Source organism: Coregonus clupeaformis, chromosome 20 (assembly GCF_020615455.1).
Source record: "Coregonus clupeaformis isolate EN_2021a chromosome 20, ASM2061545v1, whole genome shotgun sequence".
Taxonomy (NCBI): domain Eukaryota; kingdom Metazoa; phylum Chordata; class Actinopteri; order Salmoniformes; family Salmonidae; genus Coregonus; species Coregonus clupeaformis.
The window spans coordinates 45934521-45958361 of NC_059211.1; the positions used below are offsets into that span (position 1 = coordinate 45934521).

General features: G+C 44.2%; 1 protein-coding gene across 2 annotated transcripts in view; it reads left to right on the forward strand.

Moving 5' to 3' along the window:
* ssbp4 (single stranded DNA binding protein 4) overlaps window positions 1–23841 on the forward strand; it is a 101624-nt gene that overhangs the window by 22947 nt on the left and 54836 nt on the right. For both annotated transcript variants that reach the window (XM_041839529.2, XM_041839530.2), the window contains exon 4: window positions 1347–1431. In XM_041839529.2, coding sequence (XP_041695463.1) covers window positions 1347–1431 — 85 coding nt within the window. The remainder of the gene's footprint in view (window positions 1–1346; window positions 1432–23841) is intronic.

Sequence of the window (23841 nt, forward strand, 5' to 3'; positions counted from 1 at the left end):
ATTTGCGATGGTCCCTCTGTCTCCCTTCGGCAAGAGCGGCTCTGACCAAGCTGCAATCTCTTTAACGGCAGCTGATAGATATGATAATGCTCCTGGCTTTATTGTCAAGTGACTGAGGGGCAGGCTTCATGGCCCCCTCAACACACACACACACACACTCTCGCATAAACACGCGCACACATGCATAGAGCCACACGCATGAACACACACACGCATACACCCTTCTCTGTTCTCCAGCTCTCTCTACTTTGTTTCTCTGTGCTGTGCATCAGCCTGTCCAGCTGACCCAGACAGTGCACACCTGAGATCAGAGGCCAGGGGCTTGTAGAAAGAAACATTTCTTTAGCAGATGTGCTTTGTTATTATATAAAAATATATCTTTGCTATACTTCACTGTGCTTACACAGTAATAAGACAGTACATATGAATGTACCTACCTTGTACGGTAAATATTGTATTTTACTGTACAATATATGTTACCAAACTGAGGCAATGAATGATTATCTGATACACGCACAGTTATGGGTGATCAGCTAATATTTTCTGCTCCATTTTGCAGTCTGTCATATCAAGTATCAGGCGTTTCACACATTGTTAGAAGTCTGGTTTTGCCGCTTCAGCAGAAAGAATGCATATTGTGGAGTATTCGGCTTTGAATGTTTTGGAAAAAGTGTAATGTTACTCTTGAGCCCCAGTCAGATCAGTAGCTTTTATGTGCTATCCATTAAATCAATATCTTAGGCGCAAGAACAATTTAATGGGGACCAGTTAAACAGGTACTTCATTTCAATTAAGTAATTAAGAGAGAATTTGGATTGGAACCTGATGCCCTCTGCAGCCCTTAAGGGCTGGATTTGCCTTAATTAACAAATATCATACCTGATTGATCAGTAACCAGCAGTTCTGGCCCAGCAGAATGAGCGCTACATGAGATGATTCGATGACACTGCTTTGCTGTAGCTCGGAGCAGCGGGTTGGATTGGAATAGTTTAGGAAAATAAACTGGAAAGACTTATACCCTTTTATAACCAGGGTTCGAATTAAGACACTTCGGGCAACTGTTTAACTTCAGCTTGATCAAGTTTCACTTTGTCATAGATGTGGTCTCCATGGATAGATGGTAATGTAGCCTTACGGTACACAGATGCACATACTGTATATACATTCATGCATGTGTCCCATGAGGGAATCAAACCCACAACTGCATGATGTTGCCAGCACCATGCTCCAACCAACTCGGTCATGTGAACCATGCCCGGCTGTTGTTAGTGTTGTGTAAACTGAAACTATCTGCATGTTTGCTGTGCTCTGATGTCTATGCCCAACCATGTTCTCTCTCCCCACAGTGTATTCTGGGATCTGTACTGCGCTGCTCCGGACCGGAGGGAGACATGCGAACATTCCAGCGAGGCCAAGGCTTTCCATGACTATGTGAGTCAACCTGTCACTGGTGTTGTGTCAGAGGCACAGTGGCCGTCGTCACGTGGTGTGTGTGTGTGTGTGTGTGTGTGGGCTACTGAATGTCTAACTGTTATCTATGTTAATTTTGCAACATCAAATTGAGACATTTGCGTACATGATTGTTTTGGTCACGATATGAATGTAGTGTTGCTTGGTCTCCGTAGCGACTCTTACTGCAATATGTTCTATCCTCCTAAGCTTAGTTAAACAGAGTGTCCTGGTTCCCTCTATTGCTTCCTCCCTGTGAACCCTGACCTCAGAGCCTTACCTAAACTGTCTGCTGAAGGTGAAATGTCAGGCCGCTGTAAGGTTTTTATTGGCCTTCTCATGGTTTCAATAAAGGTGGGAGCAAATAAAGCAACTGGGTGAGCTGTTGGTCTAGATTAAGTGCAGTGCTGGGGCCGATGCATGGGGGCCAATTGGGGTGGCCTAGGGGTCATGGGCTTGCCCTCCCTGACCCTCTCATCTGCAGAAGAGCTGGATGTTCCCTGACACTGGCATTGATGTGCTGCCTAAACATGTGTGGAGGGCCTCCGAGTGGCCGGCCTATAAAAGGAGGCTCTTTGTTGACGCCGATCTCGGACTGCAAATGACCATGTTAATGTGCCCACTGATTGTGACCTCTAGCTCATTGGCTGGACCTGAATCATTTGAAGGTTAAGCTGCAGTCCCCTCGGACTTCATCAGCCTCACTCAAGGCAAATGCCTTTTATTTGTTATCACCGCCATACCAATTCTCATTTTCGTCCATGTTTTGGCTATGCTAAATAGTGGTATTACATACCCTTTCAAATGTTTTAAAGTAAGGCTTATGCGGCTAATAGGATATGTTTGTCAGACTGTATTACTACTTGCTTGTCATTCACCTGGGCAGTTAGGAAAGGAGCTCTGGAGCTGGATTATAATGATTCTATTCCTGCAGTAGACATTTAAGTTCCGTACTCCCATGTAGTCGGACAAGTATGAACAGACCAGACCTCATCAGAACAGACTCATTTGTTGTGAGTGTGTATTACACAAGCATAAGATTAAAACCCTTTAGAACCCATAGTGGCCGTTGACTGCCTTTCTTTAAATTACTACAGCGGCCGTGAACGGCCTTGTTCTACTAACAATAGTTTCTTTGTCAATATCGCAAAAAGAACTTGCTAACTGCCTGTTGTCGTATACGCGTGGCTGTTGTCACCAACCGGAAACAGGGTATGCTGTCTTTCGACTTTTCAAAGTTGACTCAAAATGACAGTGCCGATGGTTGGTGATAAGGATTCGCACACGTCCTTGCACTTTGAAAAGCGATGATGTCGAGGTGAGTGAAATAAGTAAACAGCAGATATATGTTTGGTGTTGTCGATGTTTGATGCTGTGAAACTTGGAATAGCTCACAGATTAGCAAGTCATGATAACTTGGTCGGTACAGGCGAGCACATCAGCGGTGGAGCTTAAATGATTGCTCTCTGTCTCGTGGAAATAGCTGCAGTGTTTAGCTGTATATAGTCAGCTAACTAGTTGGTTGTTTTATCATGTTTCTACCGATGTAATTCATATGGAAACGGCCCAAGCTGCTTGCTATAGCTAACTAGTTAGTCTGTCAGGCAAGAAAAGTTGTGTGTAGCGGTACATTTCGGCTGCGCTCACAAAGCGTCAACCTCAGCTTTCACTAGCTAGCCATACAGACAACCAGCTAACTAGCCACCGAAATTAAGGCTAGAGTAATTTGTGTTTATCTGTTGGACTTAGGTTATGGTTTGTCATGTTTGCTAGGTGCAGATATTCATAGGCTATGCATTGCCTCGTTTTCCTATTATTTGACAGCTTAGCTGTCGTGTTAGGGTAGTAGATACCTGCGCAGTGGGCCTCATATGATGAGTTGGATATTTGTTTACATAACCAGCTAACAAGTTGCTTGTTCTGTCCTGTTTCTACCTATGCAATTTATTTGGAAACTGTCCCAGCTTCGTAACTAATCATCTAACATTGGCGGACTCTGTAGTTAGTCTGTCAGGCAAGAAAGCAAGATTTGATTGGAGGAGAGAGAGAGAGGGTGTGTGTGTGTGGAATGGGAGGCGTGTAACTGTATCACACAATTTATTATGGAAACCCCTTATTAGGAAGAGTGTGTGTATGGTTGAGAAAAAGAAAGATGGGAAGAAAGAGATGTTCCTGACTACAGTTGTATCCTATTTGTTGCTCCTCTTCCTCTGTTACTATGTTCCTCTAGGTCAGTGAAAGCAAAGGAAGTGATGTGGAGAGTCAGGGCTCAGCAGCAAAAGGCAGGGAGGAAGTGGAGTTAGAGATGATTGGAAGGATAGAGATGTGGAGGGAGAGCGGAAGAGGAAAGTGAAGAGGGGGGAGAGGAGAGTGGAGGGAGAGGAACATGGAGGAGGGAAAGGAAGAGGAGGAGGGAGATGACGAAGCAGAATGCAGCTTGTGCATTCACTTTGTGATGTGGCAGGAAGAGGGGAGCCAAGAGTGTGGCACCAGGGCGTGTGGACCTAGTTGTAACTCATTTGAAAGCAGGTGAAGTTTGAAGGACACGAGAGGGTGTATTGTGTGCATATGGAGTGGACACAGGGCAAAGAGTGGGAGATGCGTAGAAACCCCCTTTGGTTGTTCTTCGTGTTCTGTGCCACTTTGCAGGATGGGACCGTGCTTCCAGAAGTTCCATGACATGTTGTAGGCTAAATGCAAACACTAAAGTGACAGTGTGAAATTTGTCTTATAAATCTTTTGTCTCTGAACAGTTGTTGTGTTTGTATCTTCTCTCTTTATCTGTCTCTATCTAATACTTGTTGCATTCACTGAATTGTTGTCAAAGTAGGCTACTATTTCTACATTTTGTGTCAGGCCTGGTCTGTACTAAATCTTATTGAGAGAGGTTACATACATTTTGAAATGGTCTCTGAATAGTTGTTTGCATTTTTACATTGTTACAGAAGTATGAATCGTTGTCAATCAAATAGCCTACTTTGTGTGGGTTTTTGAAATTGTCCTCTGGTCACATTTAGGATATTTTATTTCTGTGTAAATAATATTTATAAGTATAATATATTATACTTGGTACATTTTGAGTGAGTAATTTAGTCAAATTTACTACAATTTAAATACTCTAGGTTTTTTTGTTGTGTTGAGTGTTACTCGTTTTTTGATAGTGTCTTTACACAATGGAGGACAGAATGAGTGGTATTCCTATTGACATGAATGTGGTGTCATATTAAAGAAGAGGTTGTGCTCTTTAAAACTAAGTTAACTTGTAATTGTCATTTGTTCTTTGTTTTTGAGCTATGTCTGTTTGTTTGAAATGTGAGAAAATGAGCTTTATCTTGAAAATTCTCAGTAATGTACAGCAGCATTCTAGAATTCTATTGGGGTCTAAAGGGTTAATTACATGGTTAATTAAACCCCATGCTTAATTAAAGCTGACAAGTGTCCCCAATTAATCCACACTGAGTGTACAAAATATTAAGGACACCTTCCTAAAGTTGACTCTACAAGGTGTCGAAAGCTGTCCCATATTGACTCCAATGTTTCCCACAGTTGTGTCAAGTTGGCTGGATGTCCTTTGGGTGGTGGACAATTCTTGATACACACAGGAAAATGTTGAGCGTGACAAACCCAGCAGCGTTGCGGTTCTTGACACAAACTGGTGCGCCTTGCACCTACTACCATACACCGTTCAAAGGCACTTAAAACTTTTGTGTTGCCCATTCACCCTCTGAATGGCACACATACACAATCCATGTCTCAAGGTTTAAGAATCCTTATTTAACCTGTCTCCTCCCCTTCATCTACACTGATTGAAGTGGATTTAACAAGTGACATCAATAAGGGATCATAGCTTTCACCTGGTCAGTCTGTCATGGAAAGAGCAGGTGTTCCTATTGTTTTGTACACTCAGTGTATATGCTTAATAATTCCAAACACTTATCTCCCGAGGTTGTGCTGAGCGATTAGTGCTTTTTGAGGTCGGTTCGGTTTGGGTTCATTATTTATTTTAATCACATTTCTTTATTTCTATATTTTTTTTTTTACATGAAATGCAATATGCATTATGTCGGTTGAATGCTGTAAAAACACAGAATAAAACAATTAATAAAAGTCCAATGGTGGTAGTGACTGCCCATTACTGCTTATCACTTATTAGCCATTTATTCACATAAAATATTTTGGTTGTGTATATTACGTTTGTTTTATTTGATGAATTTATTATTTCATTCCAAGTCATCATCTCATCTCTATAGAGCTGATGCCTATGCTGTCTGACAAAATCACTATTTTGTAGTTTTTCAAAGTAAATAAGGCGTACTTTTATGACTGCTGAATACCAACTATCAATCACTTAGATCATGTATTTTCAGGTAGAGATACCTTGCGAAGCAACAGCTGCTCTCTATATCCCCTCACGATCGCGCATTCTTCTTAGTGATGTGCAGTTCGTGAAAGATTCGTTCTTTTTGAACTACTCTTTTTAATGACTCGAGAGTCAGGATTAGTTTTTCAGAGTGATTCATTTATTTTCGTTTTTCGTTTGACCTGCTGGCCGCAATGAATTCTACAGCAGGATTAATATGCGCTCCGGCGGCTCCGGAGACGTGCTCCAACAGTCTTGTGTGCGCAGAAAGATAGATCATGCTGCAGGTAGCATAGAGAAGGAAAATACATGTTTAGAACTGATAAATGATAGCATGGCACAAGAATGAATGCAATCAATTGATTATTGAATGTTATTGATGGACACCACTTTGTAGATCAAAAACATGCATAGCCTGCCTCTGCTGCTCAACACTCGAACTCGGGAACAAATCGTTTGGGTGGCTGCTGCAGTTCGTGAACGATACCTTAGCAATCACAAATTACGGGTGAACGAAATGCTTGTAGAATCATGATTATTTATCGTTTTTAGTTAATCGTTCGCCAGTAGTGGGTCCTGCGTGGTCAGGGCATTACTGATTCAAATGAACGAAATGAGTCAAATGATTTATTTTGAATGAACGAGTCAAGAAAATCAGTCAGTAAAAAGATCCGAACTTCCCATCACTAATTCTTCTGTCTATTCCGTAGCAGGTGTAAAAGAAACACCGACCGGACAAGTAGATGTACAATGGATTATGGTCATTGTAGTTAATTATCTTTTTATTTATGCACTAAACTATGTAGAATATTGGCCTGTTGGAAACTACAACTTCCTACTACATCACACAGTTCTGACTGGATCTGATTTATCTCTAGAGAAACTGCAATGTGCGCATTGAGCTCATAAAAAAACTGAACGAAATGTAATTCAAATAATTGAAGTAGGTAAAGTAGTTGTTTAAAAAACGAAAAATAGCCTCCCTAGTGGCGCAGCGGGTCTAAGGCACTGCATCACAGTGCTTGAGGCGTCACTACAGACCCAGGTTCGATCCCAGGCTGTGTCACAACTGGCCGTGACCGGGAGTCCCATAGGGCAGCGCGCAATTGGCCCAGCGTCGTCCGGTTTAGGGGAGGGTTTGGCCGGGGGGGCTTTACTTGGCTCATCGCGCTCTAGCGACTCCTTGTGGCGGGCCGGGCGCCTGCAGGCTGACTTCGGTCATCAATTGAACAGTGTTTGCAGCTGGCTTCCGGGTTAAACGGGTGGGTGTTAAGAAGCGTGGTTTGGCGGGTCATGTTTCGGAGGACGCATGACTCGACCTTCCCTTCTCCCGAGCCCGTTGGGGAGTTGCAGCGATGAGACAAGATCGCAATTGGATATCACGTAATTGGGGAGAAAAAGGGGGTAAAATACAACAACAAAAAAGAACAGACATTTTGGTTAATCCCTCAGCACTACTCCTGAGGTAGCTAGCTAGTCTCAACCGTCAGCTACCCTCCACGCTAACTCTGACGACCCATTCACTGAGTTGATGGCTGGACTGGTGGTTAGGACTTCCTAGAAAAGAGTTCTTACCTACATCTAAACGTGACATAGGAGCTGAACAAAGAAATAAAGCAATGTCTGCTCAGAAGCGTTTAGTGACGCGCGCACACACAACGTTTCAAATCCGACATGGTCTTCGTAAGGCACCTAACCCACACGACCCACACACCTAAAGACACATTGTGGAGCTCCAGTTCAAGGTCCTCTCAGGGGATCTGTCCTACCCAGTGGTCAGCCCAGTGTGGTCACTCAGTGTGGTCACTCAGTGTGGACGCTGTGGGGCTCTGGGGACTGCCACGGGGGCTCAGATGTCCTGCTCTTTTTTGTTCTAGTTCAAGGATTAATGTCCAGTTTCCCTTGACCCCTGACCTGGCTGAAGTTCAAAGGGTCAAAGTGTATCCACTCATTTGGCGACATCCAGGTTTAGGGATCGGGGGGGCTCTGTGTGTGAGAAGGGGCTTTGTGAAGTGGCCGTGTGTCTTCCTCACAAGAAGTACATCGATATTGCTGATCACCAATATCATTTGACAATAAATTGTTGTTGGTGGCATGAGAGTATGTTATCATTTTAACGTTTATCTTTATATTTCTACTGGATGGATTGAGCAGGTTGGTTGAACTGTATGAAAATGCATGCTTTTCATTAAGTTTGTCTATAGTCAAATCTTTCCCATCCCTCAGTCATGTTCATTTCCATAACTCTGTCTGTGTTGCTGGTGGACCCGGCGTGTCTGTGTGTGTTTGGGGTTACCGACAGACACAGGACACAGGGTTAATGTTGTGTGAAGAACCTTACCTTGGGCTGTGGCGGGGGGACCAGGGTGGGGGTGGAGGCGTGAATCCCCCGGACCTGTCTGTCTGATTAACTCCAGTCCCTCCGATCCCTGTGGACTAGTGGCCCGATCAAGTCGCTATCGTGGCCCGACTGATAACAGCCTTAATCCCCCGCCGTGTCTCCCAGGATCACAGGGAGAAAAACAACACGACTCCCATGAGTCACACTCCCAGGGGGAACAGTAGACTCTGTCTCTGGTGAAAGACTCTGGGTTTGTATGGGTCCACACATTTAGATGATCTCCGACTGACTGGTTCAGTGTTTTGTTGGGTACTGTGTCCACTGTCCAAGGACATGATGGTGGCCCTGGCTGGGTTTGAAAGGATCCACCATGACCCAAACCCTCTCCTGTTTCCTTCTCCTGGGGCCTGGGAGGAAGACTTTATAGGCCCTCCAGATTGGGGAATATAATGTGCTAATCTTCAAATCTGGGGGATGGTTCATGACTAATCCCTGGATTTAGGTGGGATTGTGACTCTGGCTGTGCTCCTGGAACTGAAAGACTCTGCACCCCTGGATGGTAGATCCAACATGGTACAAACCTTCATAAACACACACCTGAAACACACCACACTGGAGATGCATGGAACAGAAAAAACACAGCCTTTTATCAATGTGTTTAAGTGGTATTTTCCTTTATTCCTTATTGTTGAAACTGTTTAATTGATTCCTATTTTGTCTTCAAATCAAGTTTACTTACTGAGAGAAATCCACATTCATAATTCTCTTTCCTACTTGAATTGAATGTTCCTCAAAAGAGGAGTGTTTAGTGAGGAAATGCTTTTATTTATTTAAACATGGGACTTCTTTTGGTAATTCAGAATTAATTATGAAAGGAATAGCAGCATGAATGATTAAGTAAGTCAGAAACACACACACACACACTTACAGGGGCGTAAATCACCCCAAAAGTCTTAGGGGGCACAAAGTATGTGAGGATGAAGTTTGAGAATTTAGCATTTTTCTAACACCTGAAATAGCTTTTTCCTGCAATCTAGAGCCATAATCATTCTGCTTAATTCTATGTAAAAAATATATGTTTATTTTTCTGCATATCTCATACCCCTTGAGCTGTCTGTACCTAACTGGTGGTTGTTCAGTACATTTAGTAATTGCTACCAAACTTGCCAGCAGGCATACCAGATAAGATAGATAAGCTAGCTACTCTAACTTGATTGATAGACTGCAATGGCTTCTTGGTAGCTAGTTATGAGATAGCTACTTATGAATTTCACAAAATTGCTTGGTGGCTAGTAGTATTATGTGGTCCTCTGTAGCTCAGCTGGTAGAGCACGGCGCTTGTAACGTCAAGGTAGTGGGGTCGTCAGAGTTAGCTTTGGATAAAAGCGTCTGCTAAATGGCATATTATATTATTTTTATAGAGAAACAACAGCAAAAATGTAACATACCATTTTTTTAAAATTACAGGACAAATCTGGGGGGGCACGTGCCCCCTACGGGCATGACGCTGCTGCATACACACCGCACATACACAAACCAACACTTTCAGGAAATAATAATGCTCCATCGATGTAGACTTTGTTCTTTGCACAAGCTAGAGGTCGTGACCCCACACATCTGCGATTCTTGCCACTGTGACATCAGCGCCTCGAGTGTCACTGATTTAGTGACAGAAGTGCGTCATTCACAAAGCAGTGTCTTAATACTCCTCTCTGGATGAGCTCCATGCTTGTCTATATGATTTGTCTGGATTGACTATGATCATTCAGACAGCTATGATGGAGACTCTCCTGTCAATGGAAGTGGGGACACGTAAAGGCAGATGATCGTCTAAAAGTAAAGTTCTTGTTTTGTCTCTGATCATTTTCAACATGTTATGAAAAATAGCAACTGCTGATCATTGAACTGAACTGGCCTGTCTGCTTATGAATAACCATTTACATTTTTAAGCATTGATTTGGCCTCTCCCTGGACCTTTTGGTAATGACCAGAACTCCTTCCCAGCTACACAAAGAACTCCAGAACTCTCCTTTGTTTGCTGTGAGCCTCAAAGGTCCTATTGCATCAGGTATAATGACATTCAGGATGTTGGTCTGTGTGACATGATGTTCTATTGTAAAATGTCACTTTGACACCTGCGCTGACTTGAATACTTAAGTGTCATAACCTCTTGTCAGACGAATAGAGGCAGTGAATAGAGCTGATGGTATAATGTAGGGGTTGCCTTGTGTCAGGACAGTGAAATGGTGTGGGATGTGTCTCGAATGACACTCTTCTATTCCCTTTTATAGCGGGTCGTCAGAAGTGCACTCGAGAGGGAATAGGGTGTCATTTGAGATGTAGCCAAACTGTGGCAGACTGGAGTGTCCAGCAGGGCTGAAACAGGTGGCACGGGGCTGGAGCGTTTCTTTGTAAACAACAAGCATTGAGAAGCCATCCTTTGTGTGTACTTTGTCTAACTGTGTGCGTTTCTGTCATCTAGAACAGGTGTTCACTTTCCCAATTTCAATGAGTCAGTTCAATAAACCGTTCCCTTCGTCTCACCTTCTGTCCTTTAAAAAAAGATCTCCATCTCATCCTACGCCTATCTCTTGCCTCGATTTCTCTTAGGTCTGGTGCACAGTCCTCGTCTCACTCGAACACCCCCTCCCCTCCTCTCTCCTCCTCGTCTCTGCCCCCTCTTTTCTTATTCCTCCCCCTCTCCTCTCGTCTCCCTCCTTCTCTCTCAGAGGAGATTGATTGGGTAATCTGGCTGTGTGCCAGCGGTGCCCGCTCCGCTCAGGGGAAGGAGACAAGCGGGGGCGGAATGACGACATGGAGGAATAATAATACCATATAGGGAGACGATGTATGTATGGATGGAGAGAGGAGAGGGGGAAGGGGACAGGCAGAGATGAGGTGTAATGGAGGCAGGATTGGCACCGCCATATCTTATTCATATTATGGTGATATGTACACACTGTAATGGCATGCCCCATCTCTCTCTTACTCTCTCTCTCCCTCCTGCCAGCTCTGTCCCTCTCTTGCTCTCTTACGCATTCCCTCCATCTCTCTCTCTCCCTCTCATTCCCTCTCTCTGGCAGGTTTCCTCCTCTCCTCCTCTCCACTGTTTTCTCTAGCTATCAGACCGTTTGTGTCTCTTGGCTGCGGGCTGACACCCGTGACTGAGCGGGGCTGTCTTTCTGCTCCGTGTTTACTGTTGTCTCCCATCCTCTCTTCTCTCTGCCTGGAATGAAAGGGCCAGTCCACATCTCGTGTCTCTCTATGTATCTCTGTGTAGACGTTTCCTAGCTGAACCTCAGAACAAAGGGTTGAAATCTCTGCCCCCAAGCTGTATGGTCAACTGTGGGTCTGGAAGTGACAGAATTATGGCTCCCTTTTGTTTATCATTTGCCTCCTTGCAGGATGATTCTGGGCACGCTTAACCATGCGGTTGGTTGGTGGTATTTCATCTCAATAGTTCTAGGAGGTAGGGGTGTAGGTGGCGAGGTGCTAAATTAGGTTTTCACTCTGCAGATTACACATTTTAATACATGCCACACAATGACTTATTTGGGTCATTATCAGCTTGGTCTCAATAGTCCTCTAAGAAGCTGCACAGATGCATCCCTAAATGATTGGTGTCCCATTTTGGAGGAGTTTAGTAGTGTTACTCAAACTGTCTGTGGACATGCTGTTGTAAGTATAGTAGCGAAATTGTGTGAAGTTTCTGTGGGACGGTTGATATGGTGTGGAGTTGATCCTATATGAGGAAGCTCCCACAGTCCCCTGTGAGGGGGGAAGGGGAGTGGAGGGCACAGGTTGGCGAGGTCCAAGTTTGCCCCTGAGTCAGAGGTGTGCATGTATCCGTGCCATCCTGTCTGGAGCAGCCCAATCACAGCTCCGCTCCTCTCCTGGCACTGTTTGATCTACAGTCACACAATGCTTTGAAGTCCGAGGGCTGGCCACACTCCAACCACGTCCACACACAACATTCTGAAAAAATACCCTGCCTGCAGAAATTGGCATAAATTACTGACATTACACAAATAATGCTGCTGCGTCTGCTTTTGGGAAGCCTCACATTTCCCTAGGCGACGTTCCGACCCAGGCCGGCTGTTTTTATTACAGTGCACTTTTCCCCCCCTCGCTGAGGAGGGAGATGGGAAGAGAGGGCGAGCTGTTTTAGGATAGTGGTGAGTGTACCCCAGCTCTTAGAAGACCCATGGTCAACCTGTCATATAGTCACTCCAACACCTGTAGAGCTTGTTTCTCCTCTTACAGCGAGGCTCATTAGAGAGCTAACACTGATGGTGATATGGCTTGTCAGTTAATTCCACGGGACTGAAATGGATCTCCAAACGTACACATTTGTTAATGCTGTTGGGAGTTGTAGAGGGAGGCCTTATTTTCTCCTACACAAATCCCCAATCGAATCTACTCACGTTTGAGCTACTGCCACGGTTAATATAACACAAGTTTGATTGCTTGGGCTTTTACTGGTCCAAGAGTACACATCACAATCCAGCTAGGTGTGTGTTTTCAAATGATGAGCAGGGGAATATGAAGGTGTATGAAGTAGTGGTTTGCTGCTGATGGTAAATGAGCTAACAAGCGTCTTTGATGTTAGCTTTTTGACTCACCCAATTTTCCCATTCTGACCTCGGCATCCTTTTGTTTTTTTTTCTGTTTCAACTTCACTGTGTTCATTGTTCTCTTCTCTTCTTTCTCTCCCTCTCTCCTTCTCTCTCTCTGAGAGGAGTCAGTGGGCAGCCATGTAGCTGGCAGCCTGGGCTGGCAGGCTGTGCTGCTGGCAGACTGCGTGTCTGCTCTGCTGCTAGTGCTGCCTGCGTTGGCCGGGCTCTGTCACCCAAGGCCTGCCATTGTACCAGTCTCAAGTACCAGCTGGGCACCCCAACTCGTAATGAAAATAAACCTGCCTCTTTTAATATCAATGCGTCTGTGTCGGGTGTGTATATGTGGGCGTGTGTGTGTGTGTGTGTGTCAGTTGGACATCATGCTTATTAAGTCTCATTGAGTCAAGTGGCGAGACAAACCCACTCCTTCTGAGAATGAATGGCTGAGACGTGCAACTGTCTCAACTTTGCATTACACTGACGCCCTCCCTGCTAGGATTAAAGACAAAAACAATTCTAGTCTTATTTGCAATTTAAATTCTCCCTAAATGCAGAATTAATCCCCCATTTTTTTTTTTCTTTACAGGCAGAATAAACGCAGGAAGATCCAATTCAAGTCTCTGTCTGGATGTCTTTTAGCTTGATTAACATTTAGAAGTTATCGTGGATAACGGTTGTGCTTTTAGGTTTTTCTATATTTGGAAAACACCGTTTTCCTTGTTAAAGGGTTTTGTCAAAATGATGGAAAGAATGTAAAGAATCAGGATGGGAGCACCTCATCACTCATGTTTACAGCATCACACACCATTCACCAAAAATGCTAGTGCACACACACACGCACACACACAGCCTTAAGGAGAACCTGGGGTTGTTGGCGAGGCGTCTCTCCAGTAGGTAAAGAGGAAGCCAGGGGGAGCCAGGTGCTTTGGCAGCCACAGAAGTAATCACTGGGTCAGTGGGAAGCCGTTACACTCTCAGTGAAAGGCTGGGGAAGTACATGGTATAAAAATAATCATTATTGTGCATTAAAGTCACTGTCTGTAAATATGCCCAGGATAGCAGTAAAGGAACACGTGTGCCGGGGCAGAGCTTCCAACAGCACAGTACCTTGTCCCTACGCAGACACACAGCCTGTGGGAGTCACTGGGCTGGGTTTGTGTGTGTGTGTGTGTGTGTGTGTGTGTGTGTGTGTGTGGTGTTTGTGTACTCTCAAGAGTGGGTGTTTTGAGCAAGCACCTTTTGAGGAGCTTTGGCTCCAATTCATGCCAAAATAGCACAAAAACATGCAATGTTTTTATTTTCTTTATTAAATCCCCTTGTTCAGTAAGAACCGGTACTCATTACCCACATAACAGTGTGTTTTCATCTGTGTGGTGTGACATGGAGCCTGTACCGATGTGTAGGAGATGAGAGGGGGACACATCTGACACAGCACAGAGAGTCTCTCTCCGGGTCTCTGTCATGGCCGCCCATCACTCCTCTCCCCCCAGACTACAGATCACATAGAATCTCTCTATGGGCTGGGCTTATGTGAGACTGGCAGGACACACACACACACACACACACACACACACACACACACACACACACACACACACACACACACACACACACACACACACACACACATATATATATATATATATATATGCGTGAGCACACACACACAAGCACATGAGCACACACACACCGAGTGAGAGCACTACCTCAACAGTCTCTCACCAGCATGGTACTTATTTGTCCTCGCCTTCTGTGCTAAAAGCACTGTGTACCGTTCCCTGTAAAGCCATCCACTGTGTTCAAATGCTGCTGACTACAGATAGCAGGCTGCCTCATCTCCCGGTGGCACAGCACAACACAGCTCAGACCATCTCCCGGTGGCACAGCACAACACAGCTCAGACCATCTCCCGGTGGCACAGCACAACACAGCTCAGACCATCTCCCGGTGGCACAGCACAACACAGCTCAGACCATCTCCCGGTGGCACAGCACAACACAGCTCAGACCATCTCCCGGTGGCACAGCACAACACAGCTCAGACCATCTCCCGGTGGCACAGCACAACACAGCTCAGACCATCTCCCGGTGGCACAGCACAACACAGCTCAGACCATCTCCCGGTGGCACAGCACAACACAGCTCAGACATATCTCTTTCACTTGCTCTCTTTCTTCAGTGACATTCTGTGTGATAGAAGATTGATTAGATATCAAACAAACCATGGCAGATTTTTACTAGATATACAGTAGTATTATTAATACAAAACTATCAGTGTTGTTTATCTCACATGGTGGTGTTTATGAGAGTGCATACTGTACTGAAGTACTTCCATAGCACTGTTGCATTGTGTAAAGAGTCATCTGTCATTCAGTGCAGTCAGTCCCAGTGTGTGCGTTTCATGTGGCGTTGACTGCTGTTCTGTTCTGTTGTGTCGTCAGGCAGGCAGGCAGGCCAGGGGTTATCTAGGGGTCAGACCAGAGCTGTCCCGTTGTTAATCTTAATTATTCAAATTCTGAAAGGACTGGAATCCAAATCACTCATTGCTTTAACTCTGCCATGTCCTCGGTGGTACATTGCCTGAACTTTATGCAGTTGCGAAAGCTTTAGATTAGATAATGTTCTTTATACTGTGTATAGGATGATGCCTGTATACAGTAGGACATGCAGGTCTCTAAAGTGCGACCACTTTGGTCGAAAATGCTCCTAAAATATGTTGCTGTGCGACCTGGAATTCACATTTGTGAGCACCATGTGCATCTAGGAAAAGAATCTGCCAGATAATAACTGTTGTAATGATAAGGCTTCACTATACCGTTGTTTCCGAGTGCCCTAGAGAACAAAGCGAGTGCAGATTCATTAGTGTCATGGTTGCACCATTACTACAGCGAAAAACAGCTTGCTTCTAGCCCAACCAGGTCAAAAGATCTGGGCCCGATCTTAAGGCTAAGTTCATTGTGGGAAACCGGCCCTGACCCATATTACCGGCGCAACATTTCTATCTTCCTATATAGCGGATCGCCAGGACCGCATTTTACATTCATAAGCCATGTCGTGGGCCGTTTTTAAACAACTTGTGCGTCGTTAACCATTTGTTTACACTTTGTTCCGCCATGTTACCTCATTGGCTAGCTAGCTAACCACCTGGTAACTTTACCAGTATATCCAAACATTTGGGGGCACAGAAAGAAAGGAAAAGCTTTTTCAAGAGATCTATGATCATAGCAATGAATGAATGACAGATCTCTTGCATGTCATCATCACAAACCTGACAGTATACCATTTTCAATGTAATGCATCTCAATAGGAAAATAGTACTTTTACACAATGTAGAAACCTAATATTCCACAAATGACTTTGTAATTTCAATGACAGGTATTTGTATAAACATTTTAGCGTTTATAATAAATAGTCTTTACAGTGTTAGATATTAGTTTCTAGGGGACAACATGTGCTTCAAAGGTAGCTAGAATTCATATAGGCCCAATGTAGGCTGTATCTCAATCAATTAAAACATATTTCTGGTGCTCCTAACTTTTTTATAAGCTGGGAGCACCAGTGCTACAAATGAAATATGTTAATTTAGAGTCCTGAGGACATGGCATTCTTGCATGTTATTGACTGAGCCTTTGCATGACTAAGCTTTGCGTGTGTTATGGCCTGTCGGACTGATGCTGATCTATCCGTCTCTGTGCTATGCTGGGACCAGCCTGACCTGGTTTGGGGACTGTTGTGCTGTTCTTAGCTGGGCTAGACTGAACTAGGTTTGTCCAGACTAGGCCAGGCTGGTCTTGCCTGGTTTGGGGGCTTCTGTGCGGGGCTGCACTGTACTGTTCTACTCTGTGCTGTGCTACACTGCTGTGCTGCGCTGTGGAGGCTCTAATCCCCTCAGTGCATGGCCAGATTACTTTCTGCTCCATATTGTCTGGGGGCGGGAGGAGGCTGCGCTAAAAGGCTCAGCACGGATCTGCCTTCCACAAGGGAAGATGGCTCTTTATTTATTTATCCTGCTTTATTTGTTTGTTTATTTATGCACATTAGGCTTGGGCAGTATACCATATATACCGTATACTGGGGTATTTGGAAATAACCAAGGGATGTTTTTTTCAATACCGTCAATACCGTTAACTATTTCTTAGAAGTTTTTCAGTACATTTTAATATTTGCTGCTACTTTTTTACCTGCAGTCAACTTGTGCAATACATTAGGAGATAAAGCAGATCATGTTCTTCATTTCACCTGTCACATTATGCAATCTCCTACATATCCAAATCCACATTTCCATATGCACATGCAAACAGACTCGTACTGATGCTTGAATGCTCATAATGAAGCTTACCGCAGTTCCCCAGAACAGTTGAGCCAGTCACGTGTTTGTTTGTAAATAGCACAACGGGAGAAAGTGGGAGCAGGTGAGTCCAGCTGTGTATTGACAGGGGTCCCATTTTATATTGAACGCCAACAGTGTTTTTTGCTTCAATAGAGTGATCAGGGATATGCAACTATAGTTTTCCTGCACAGAAAATACATTAGTGCAACACATTCAGCAGACAATAGCTTAATTTTCATCAGATGACAGAAGTGCAACGCTATTTGGCTGGTAGCCACAAGTAAATGAGCTTACAATGAATAAACAAGGTCTTTTTTGCAAAAACAATGCATGGCCATCATATCTCTAATGTTTATCATACACTGAACAAAAATATAAACACAACATGTAAAGTGTTGGTCCCATGTTTCAGCTGAAATAAAAGATCCCAGAAATGTTCCATATGCACAAAAAGCTTATTTCTCTAGAATGTTGAGCCCAAATTTGTTTACATCCCTGTTAGTGAGCATTTCTCCTTTGCCAAGATAATCCATCCACCTGACAGGTGTGGCATATCAAGAAGCTGATTAAACAGCATGATAATTACACAGGTGCACCTTGTGCTGGACAATAAAAGGCCACTCTAAAATGTGCAGTTTTGTCACACAACACAATGCCATAGATGTCTCAAGTTTTGAGGGAGCATGCAATTGGCATGCTGACTGCAGGAATGTCCACCAGAGCTGTTGCCAGAGAATTGAATGTTCATTTCTCTACCATATGCGGCCTCCAACGCCGTTTTAGAGAATTTGGCAGTACGTCCAACCGGCCTCACAACCACAGACCATGTGTATGGCGTTGTGTGGGCAAGTGGTTTGCTGATGTCAACGTTGTGAACGGAGTGCCCCATGGTGGCGTTGGGGTTATGGTATGGTTAGGCATAAGCTACGGACAACGAACACAATTGCATTTTATCGATGGAAATTTGAATGCACAAAAATACTATGACGAGATCCTGAGGACCATTGTGAGGCCCATTTTTTAAAAAGGTACAGTGGGGAAAAAAAGTATTTAGTCAGCCACCAATTGTGCAAGTTCTCCCACTTAAAAAGATGAGAGAGGCCTGTAATTTTCATCATAGGTACACGTCAACTATGACAGACAAATTGAGGAGAAAAAATCCAGAAAATCACATTGTAGGATTTTTAATGAATTTATTTGCAAATTATGGTGGAAAATAAGTATTTGGTCACCTACAAACAAGCAAGATTTCTGGCTCTCACAGACCTGTAACTTCTTCTTTAAGAGGCTCCTCTGTCCTCCACTCGTTACCTGTATTAATGGCACCTGTTTGAACTTGTTATCAGTATAAAAGACACCTGTCCACAACCTCAAACAGTCACACTCCAAACTCCACTATGGCCAAGATCAAAGAGCTGTCAAAGGACACCAGAAACAAAATTGTAGACCTGCACCAGGCTGGGAAAACTGAATCTGCAATAGGTAAGCAGCTTGGTTTGAAGAAATCAACTGTGGGAGCAATTATTAGGAAATAGAAGACATACAAGACCACTGATAATCTCCCTCGATCTGGGGCTCCACGCAAGATCTCACCCGTGGGGTCAAAATGATCACAAGAACGGTGAGCAAAAATCCCAGAACCACACGGGGGACCTAGTGAATGACCTGCAGAGAGCTGGGACCAAAGTAACAAAGCCTACCATCAGTAACACACTACGCCGCCAGGGACTCAAATCCTGCAGTGCCAGACGTGTCCCCTTGCTTAAGCCAGTACATGTCCAGGCCCGTCTGAAGTTTGCTAGAGTGCATTTGGATGATCCAGAAGAGGATTGGGAGAATGTCATATGGTCAGATGAAACCAAAATAGAACTTTTTGGTAAAAACAACTCGTCGTGTTTGGAGGACAAAGAATGCTGAGTTGCATCCAAAGAACACCATACCTGTCTCTGCCGGGCCGGTTCCCCTCTCCACTGGGGTTCTCTGCCTCTAACCCTGTTGCAGGGGCTGAGTCACTGGCTTGCTGGTGCTCTTTCATGCCGTCCCTGGGAGGGGTGCGTCCCTGGGAGGGGTGCGTCACTTGAGTGGGTTGAGTTACTGACGTGATCTTCCTGTCTGGGTTGGCGCCCCCCCCCCCCTTGGTTTGTGCTGTGGTGGAGACCTCTGTGGGCTATACTCGGCCTTGTCTCAGGATTGTAAGTTGGTGGTTGAGGATATCCCTCTAGTGGTGCGGGGGCTGTGCTTTGGCAGAGTGGGTGGGGTTATATCCTTCCTGTTTGGCCCTGTCCGGGGTTTCTTCGGATGGGGCCACAGTGTCTCCGGACCGCTCCTGTCTCAGCCTCCAGTATTTATGCTGCAGTAGTTTGTGTCGGGGGGGCTGGGGTTAGTTGGTTATACCTGGAGTACTTCTCCTGTCTTATCTAGTGTCCTGTGTGAATTTAAGTATGCTCTCTCTAATTCTCTCGTTCTCTCTTTCTCTCTGAGAACCTGAGCCCTAGGACCATACGTCAGGACTACCGGGCATGATGACACCTTGCTGTCCCCAGTCCGCCTGGCCTTGCTGCTATTCCAGTTTCAACTGTTCTGCCTGCGGTTACGAAACCCCTACCTGTCCCAGACCTGCTGTTTTCAACTCTTAATGATCGGCTATGAAAAGCCAACTGAGAGACCTGAGCCCTAGGACCATACGTCGGGACTACCGGCCGTGGTGACTCCTTGCTGTCCCCAGTCCGCCTGGCCTTGCTGCTATTCCAGTTTCAACTGTTCTGCCTGCGGTTATGGAACCCCTACCTGTCCCAGACCTGCTGTTTTCAACTCTTAATGATCGGCTATGAAAAGCCAACTGAGATTTATTCCTGATTATTATTTGACCAATTTTTGTCACTTATGAACATTTTTGAACATCTTGGCATGGTTCTGTTATAATCTTCACCCGGCACAGCCAGAAGAGGACTGGCCACCCCTCATAGCCTGGTTCCTCTCTAGGTTTCTTCCTAGGTTTTCGCCTTTCTAGGGAGTTTTTCCTAGCCACCGTGCTTTTACACCTGCATTACTAGCTGTTTGGGGTTTTAGGATGGGTTTCTGTACAGCACTTCGAGATATTAGCTGATGTAAGAAGGGCTATATAAAATAAAATTGATTGATTGATTGACCTACTGTGAAGCATGGGGGTGGAAACATCATGCTTTGGGGCTGTTTTTCTGCAAAGGGACCAGGACGACTGATCCGTGTAAAGGAAAGAATGAATGGGGCCATGTATCGTGAGATTTTGAGTGAAAACCTCCTTCCATCAGCAAGGGCATTGAAGATGAAACGTGGCTGGGTCTTTCAGCATGACAATGATCCCAAACACACCGCCCGGGCAACGAAGGAGTGGCTTCGTAAGAAGCATTTCAAGGTCCTGGAGTGGCCTAGCCAGTCTCCAGATTTCAACCCCATAGAAAATCTTTGGAGGGAGTTGAAAGTCCGTGTTGCCCAGCGACAGCCCCAAAACATCACTGCTCTAGAGGAGATCTGCATGGAGGAATGGGCCAAAATACCAGCAACACTGTGTGAAAACCTTGTGAAGACTTACAGAAAACGTTTGACCTGTGTCATTGCCAACAAAGGGTATATAACAAAGTATTGAGAAACTTTTGTTATTGACCAAATACTTATTTTCCACCATAATTTGCAAATAAATTCATAAAAAATCCTACAATGTGATTTTCTGGATTATTTTTTCTCATTTTGTCTGTCATAGTTGACGTGTACCTATGATGAAAATTACAGGCCTCTCTCATCTTTTTAAGTGGGAGAACTTGCACAATTGGTGGCTGACTAAATACTTTTTTTCCCCACTGTATCTGTGACCAACAAATGCATATCTGTATTTCCAGTCGTGAAGGGCCTAATGAATTTATTTCAAATGACGGATTTCCTCATATGAACTATAACTCAGTCAAATCATTGAAATTGTTGCATGTTGTGTTTATTTTAGTTCAGTATAGAAAGAATGTAGCTAGCTACATTTGCTAATGTTTTGCTTAAGTTCATCTTGCATTTTACTGGAGAAAAGTAGGCTGGCTACACTGAGAAAAGAAGCCACATTTCAGTCAGAGCACTGTCTGCTGATAAAATGGCCGTTTGTGAATTCTCATCCGAGTGGAGAAGTGCAACTGAATCACAAAATTTGTCTGATGCGTTAACACAACCCCTAAGTTTAACTTGCTAGTTATTTATGTAAGTGGCTTAATTAATAAGGTGACGGGGCGTCATATTGTGTTAGCTTTCTGCCATGTTTGAGAAGTCAAAGTCCTTTTGGATGAGTTATCTGGATCTTGAGTTCCTTGCGTTTTTTGCCCTAGCGACTCCAGACTCCACACAGACACAGCGTGTACACATGCTGCTCCAGAGCCAGTACTGTTGTTATAAACTTTGTCCATTTTCATCTCTCTTGTAAATATGCAAACTCACCAAAAATGACATTCGGTAGCTCCTACCTAATATATGTATAACTTTATGAGCTGGATCACCTGTCTTTGCAATTAATTTATTTTCGTTTGCATATTTAGCTAGCAGCCTCCATCAAAATTCGCTATTGTGGTAATTCTGTTAGCATTCTGGTAATAGACACCCAATGTTTATTTTTCTTCGTTTTTTGGCGCCCCCTTGTGTACTAAACCTGTAATATCGTAAATGTTGGCGCGAGTGAAGGACGGTATGACGATATGAAAATGTGGATACCGCCCAACCCTAATGCACATGTTGACTTCACATCAAATATTCAAAAAAATCATATAGGTTATATAGCCTATAGTTGGACAATTTAGGTTACCCCCTGGTCCCATATTCAGTGTTTCCGTGACATTGAATATTGCCTTGACTTTCGCCATCGTTTGCGCCAATCAATAGTAGTGGATGTAAAGTAAGTGGGATGGTGATTGAAGGTTCATCCAAACATAAACACTGTTAACGTGTAGCTATTAACCGACTGTGACTGGTACACTAATGAAGCAACAGTAAAACATTCACATCTGTACATTTCAATGACAACGGTGATACTGTATTTTTATGGCCACGATTATACCTATGTTGATGTACAATATGTGTCATACTAGGCATGTGAAAGTCATTCAAACCTCACTCTTGAGGTTGGATGTTCATACGTCTGTAACCTCTGAATAACGGAATAATTAATTGCTTAGTTTTTAGAATATGACCATTTTAATGACGATAGTAATCAAAATGCAATCTAAAGTCCTTCCAGAAATTGGCATACGAATTGGTAATATACAGTGAGGGGGAAAAAAGTATTTGATCCCCTGCTGATTTTGTACGTTTGCCCACTGACAAAAAAATGATCAGTCTATAATTTTAATGGTAGGTTTACTTGAACAGTGAGAGACATAATAACAACAACAAATCCTGAAAAACGCATGTCAAAAATGTTATAAATTGATTTGCATTTTAATGAGGGAAATAAGTATTTGACCCCCTCTCAATCAGAAAGATTTCTGGCTCCCAGGTGTCTTTTATACAGGTAATGAGCTGAGATTAGGAGCACACTCTTAAAGGGAGTGCTCCTAATCTCAGCTTGTTACCTGTATAAAAGACACCTGTCCACAGAAGCAATCAATCAATCAGATTCCAAACTCTCCACCATGGCCAAGACCAAAGAGCTCTCCAAGGATGTCAGGGACAAGATTGTAGACCTACACAAGGCTGGAATGGGCTACAAGACCATCGCCAAGCAGCTTGGTGAGAAGGTGACAACAGTTGGTGCGATTATTCGCAAATGGAAGAAACGCAAAAGAACTGTCAATCTCCCTCGGCCTGGGGCTCCATGCAAGATCTCACCTCGTGGAGTTGCAATGATCATGAGAACAGTGAGGAATCAGCCCAGAACTACACGGGAGGATCTTGTCAATGATCTCAAGGCAGCTGGGACCATAGTCACCAAGAAAACAATTGGTAACACACTACGCCGTGAAGGACTGAAATCCTGCAGCGCCCGCAAGGTCCCCCTGCTCAAGAAAGCACATATACATGCCCGTCTGAAGTTTGCCAATGAACATCTGAATGATTCAGAGGAGAACTGGGTGAAAGTGTTGTGGTCAGATGAGACCAAAATGGAGCTCTTTGGCATCAACTCAACTCGCCGTGTTTGGAGGAGGAGGAATGCTGTCTATGACCCCAAGAACACCATCCCCACTGTCAAACATGGAGGTGGAAACATTATGCTTTGGGGTGTTTTTCTGCTAAGGGGACAGGACAACATCACCGCATCAAAGGGACGATGGACGGGGCCATGTACCGTCAAATCTTGGGTGAGAACCTCCTTCCCTCAGCCAGGGCATTGAAAATGGGTTGTGGATGGGTATTCCATCATGACAATGACCCAAAACACATGGCCAAGGCAACAAAGTAGTGGCTCAAGAAGAAGCACATTAAGGTCCTGGAGTGGCCTAGCCAGTCTCCAGACCTTAATCCCATAGAAAATCTGTGGAGGGAGCTGAAGGTTTGAGTTGCCAAACGGCAGGCTCGAAACCTTAATGACTTGGAGAAGATCTGCAAAGAGGAGTGGGACAAAATCCCTCCTGAGATGTGTGCAAACCTGGTGGCCAACTACAAGAAACGTCTGACCTCTGTGATTGTCAACAAGGGTTTTGCCACCAAGTACTAAGTCATATTTTGCAGAGGGGTCAAATACTTATTTCCCTAATTAAAATGCAAATCAATTTATAACATTTTTGACATGCGTTTTTCTG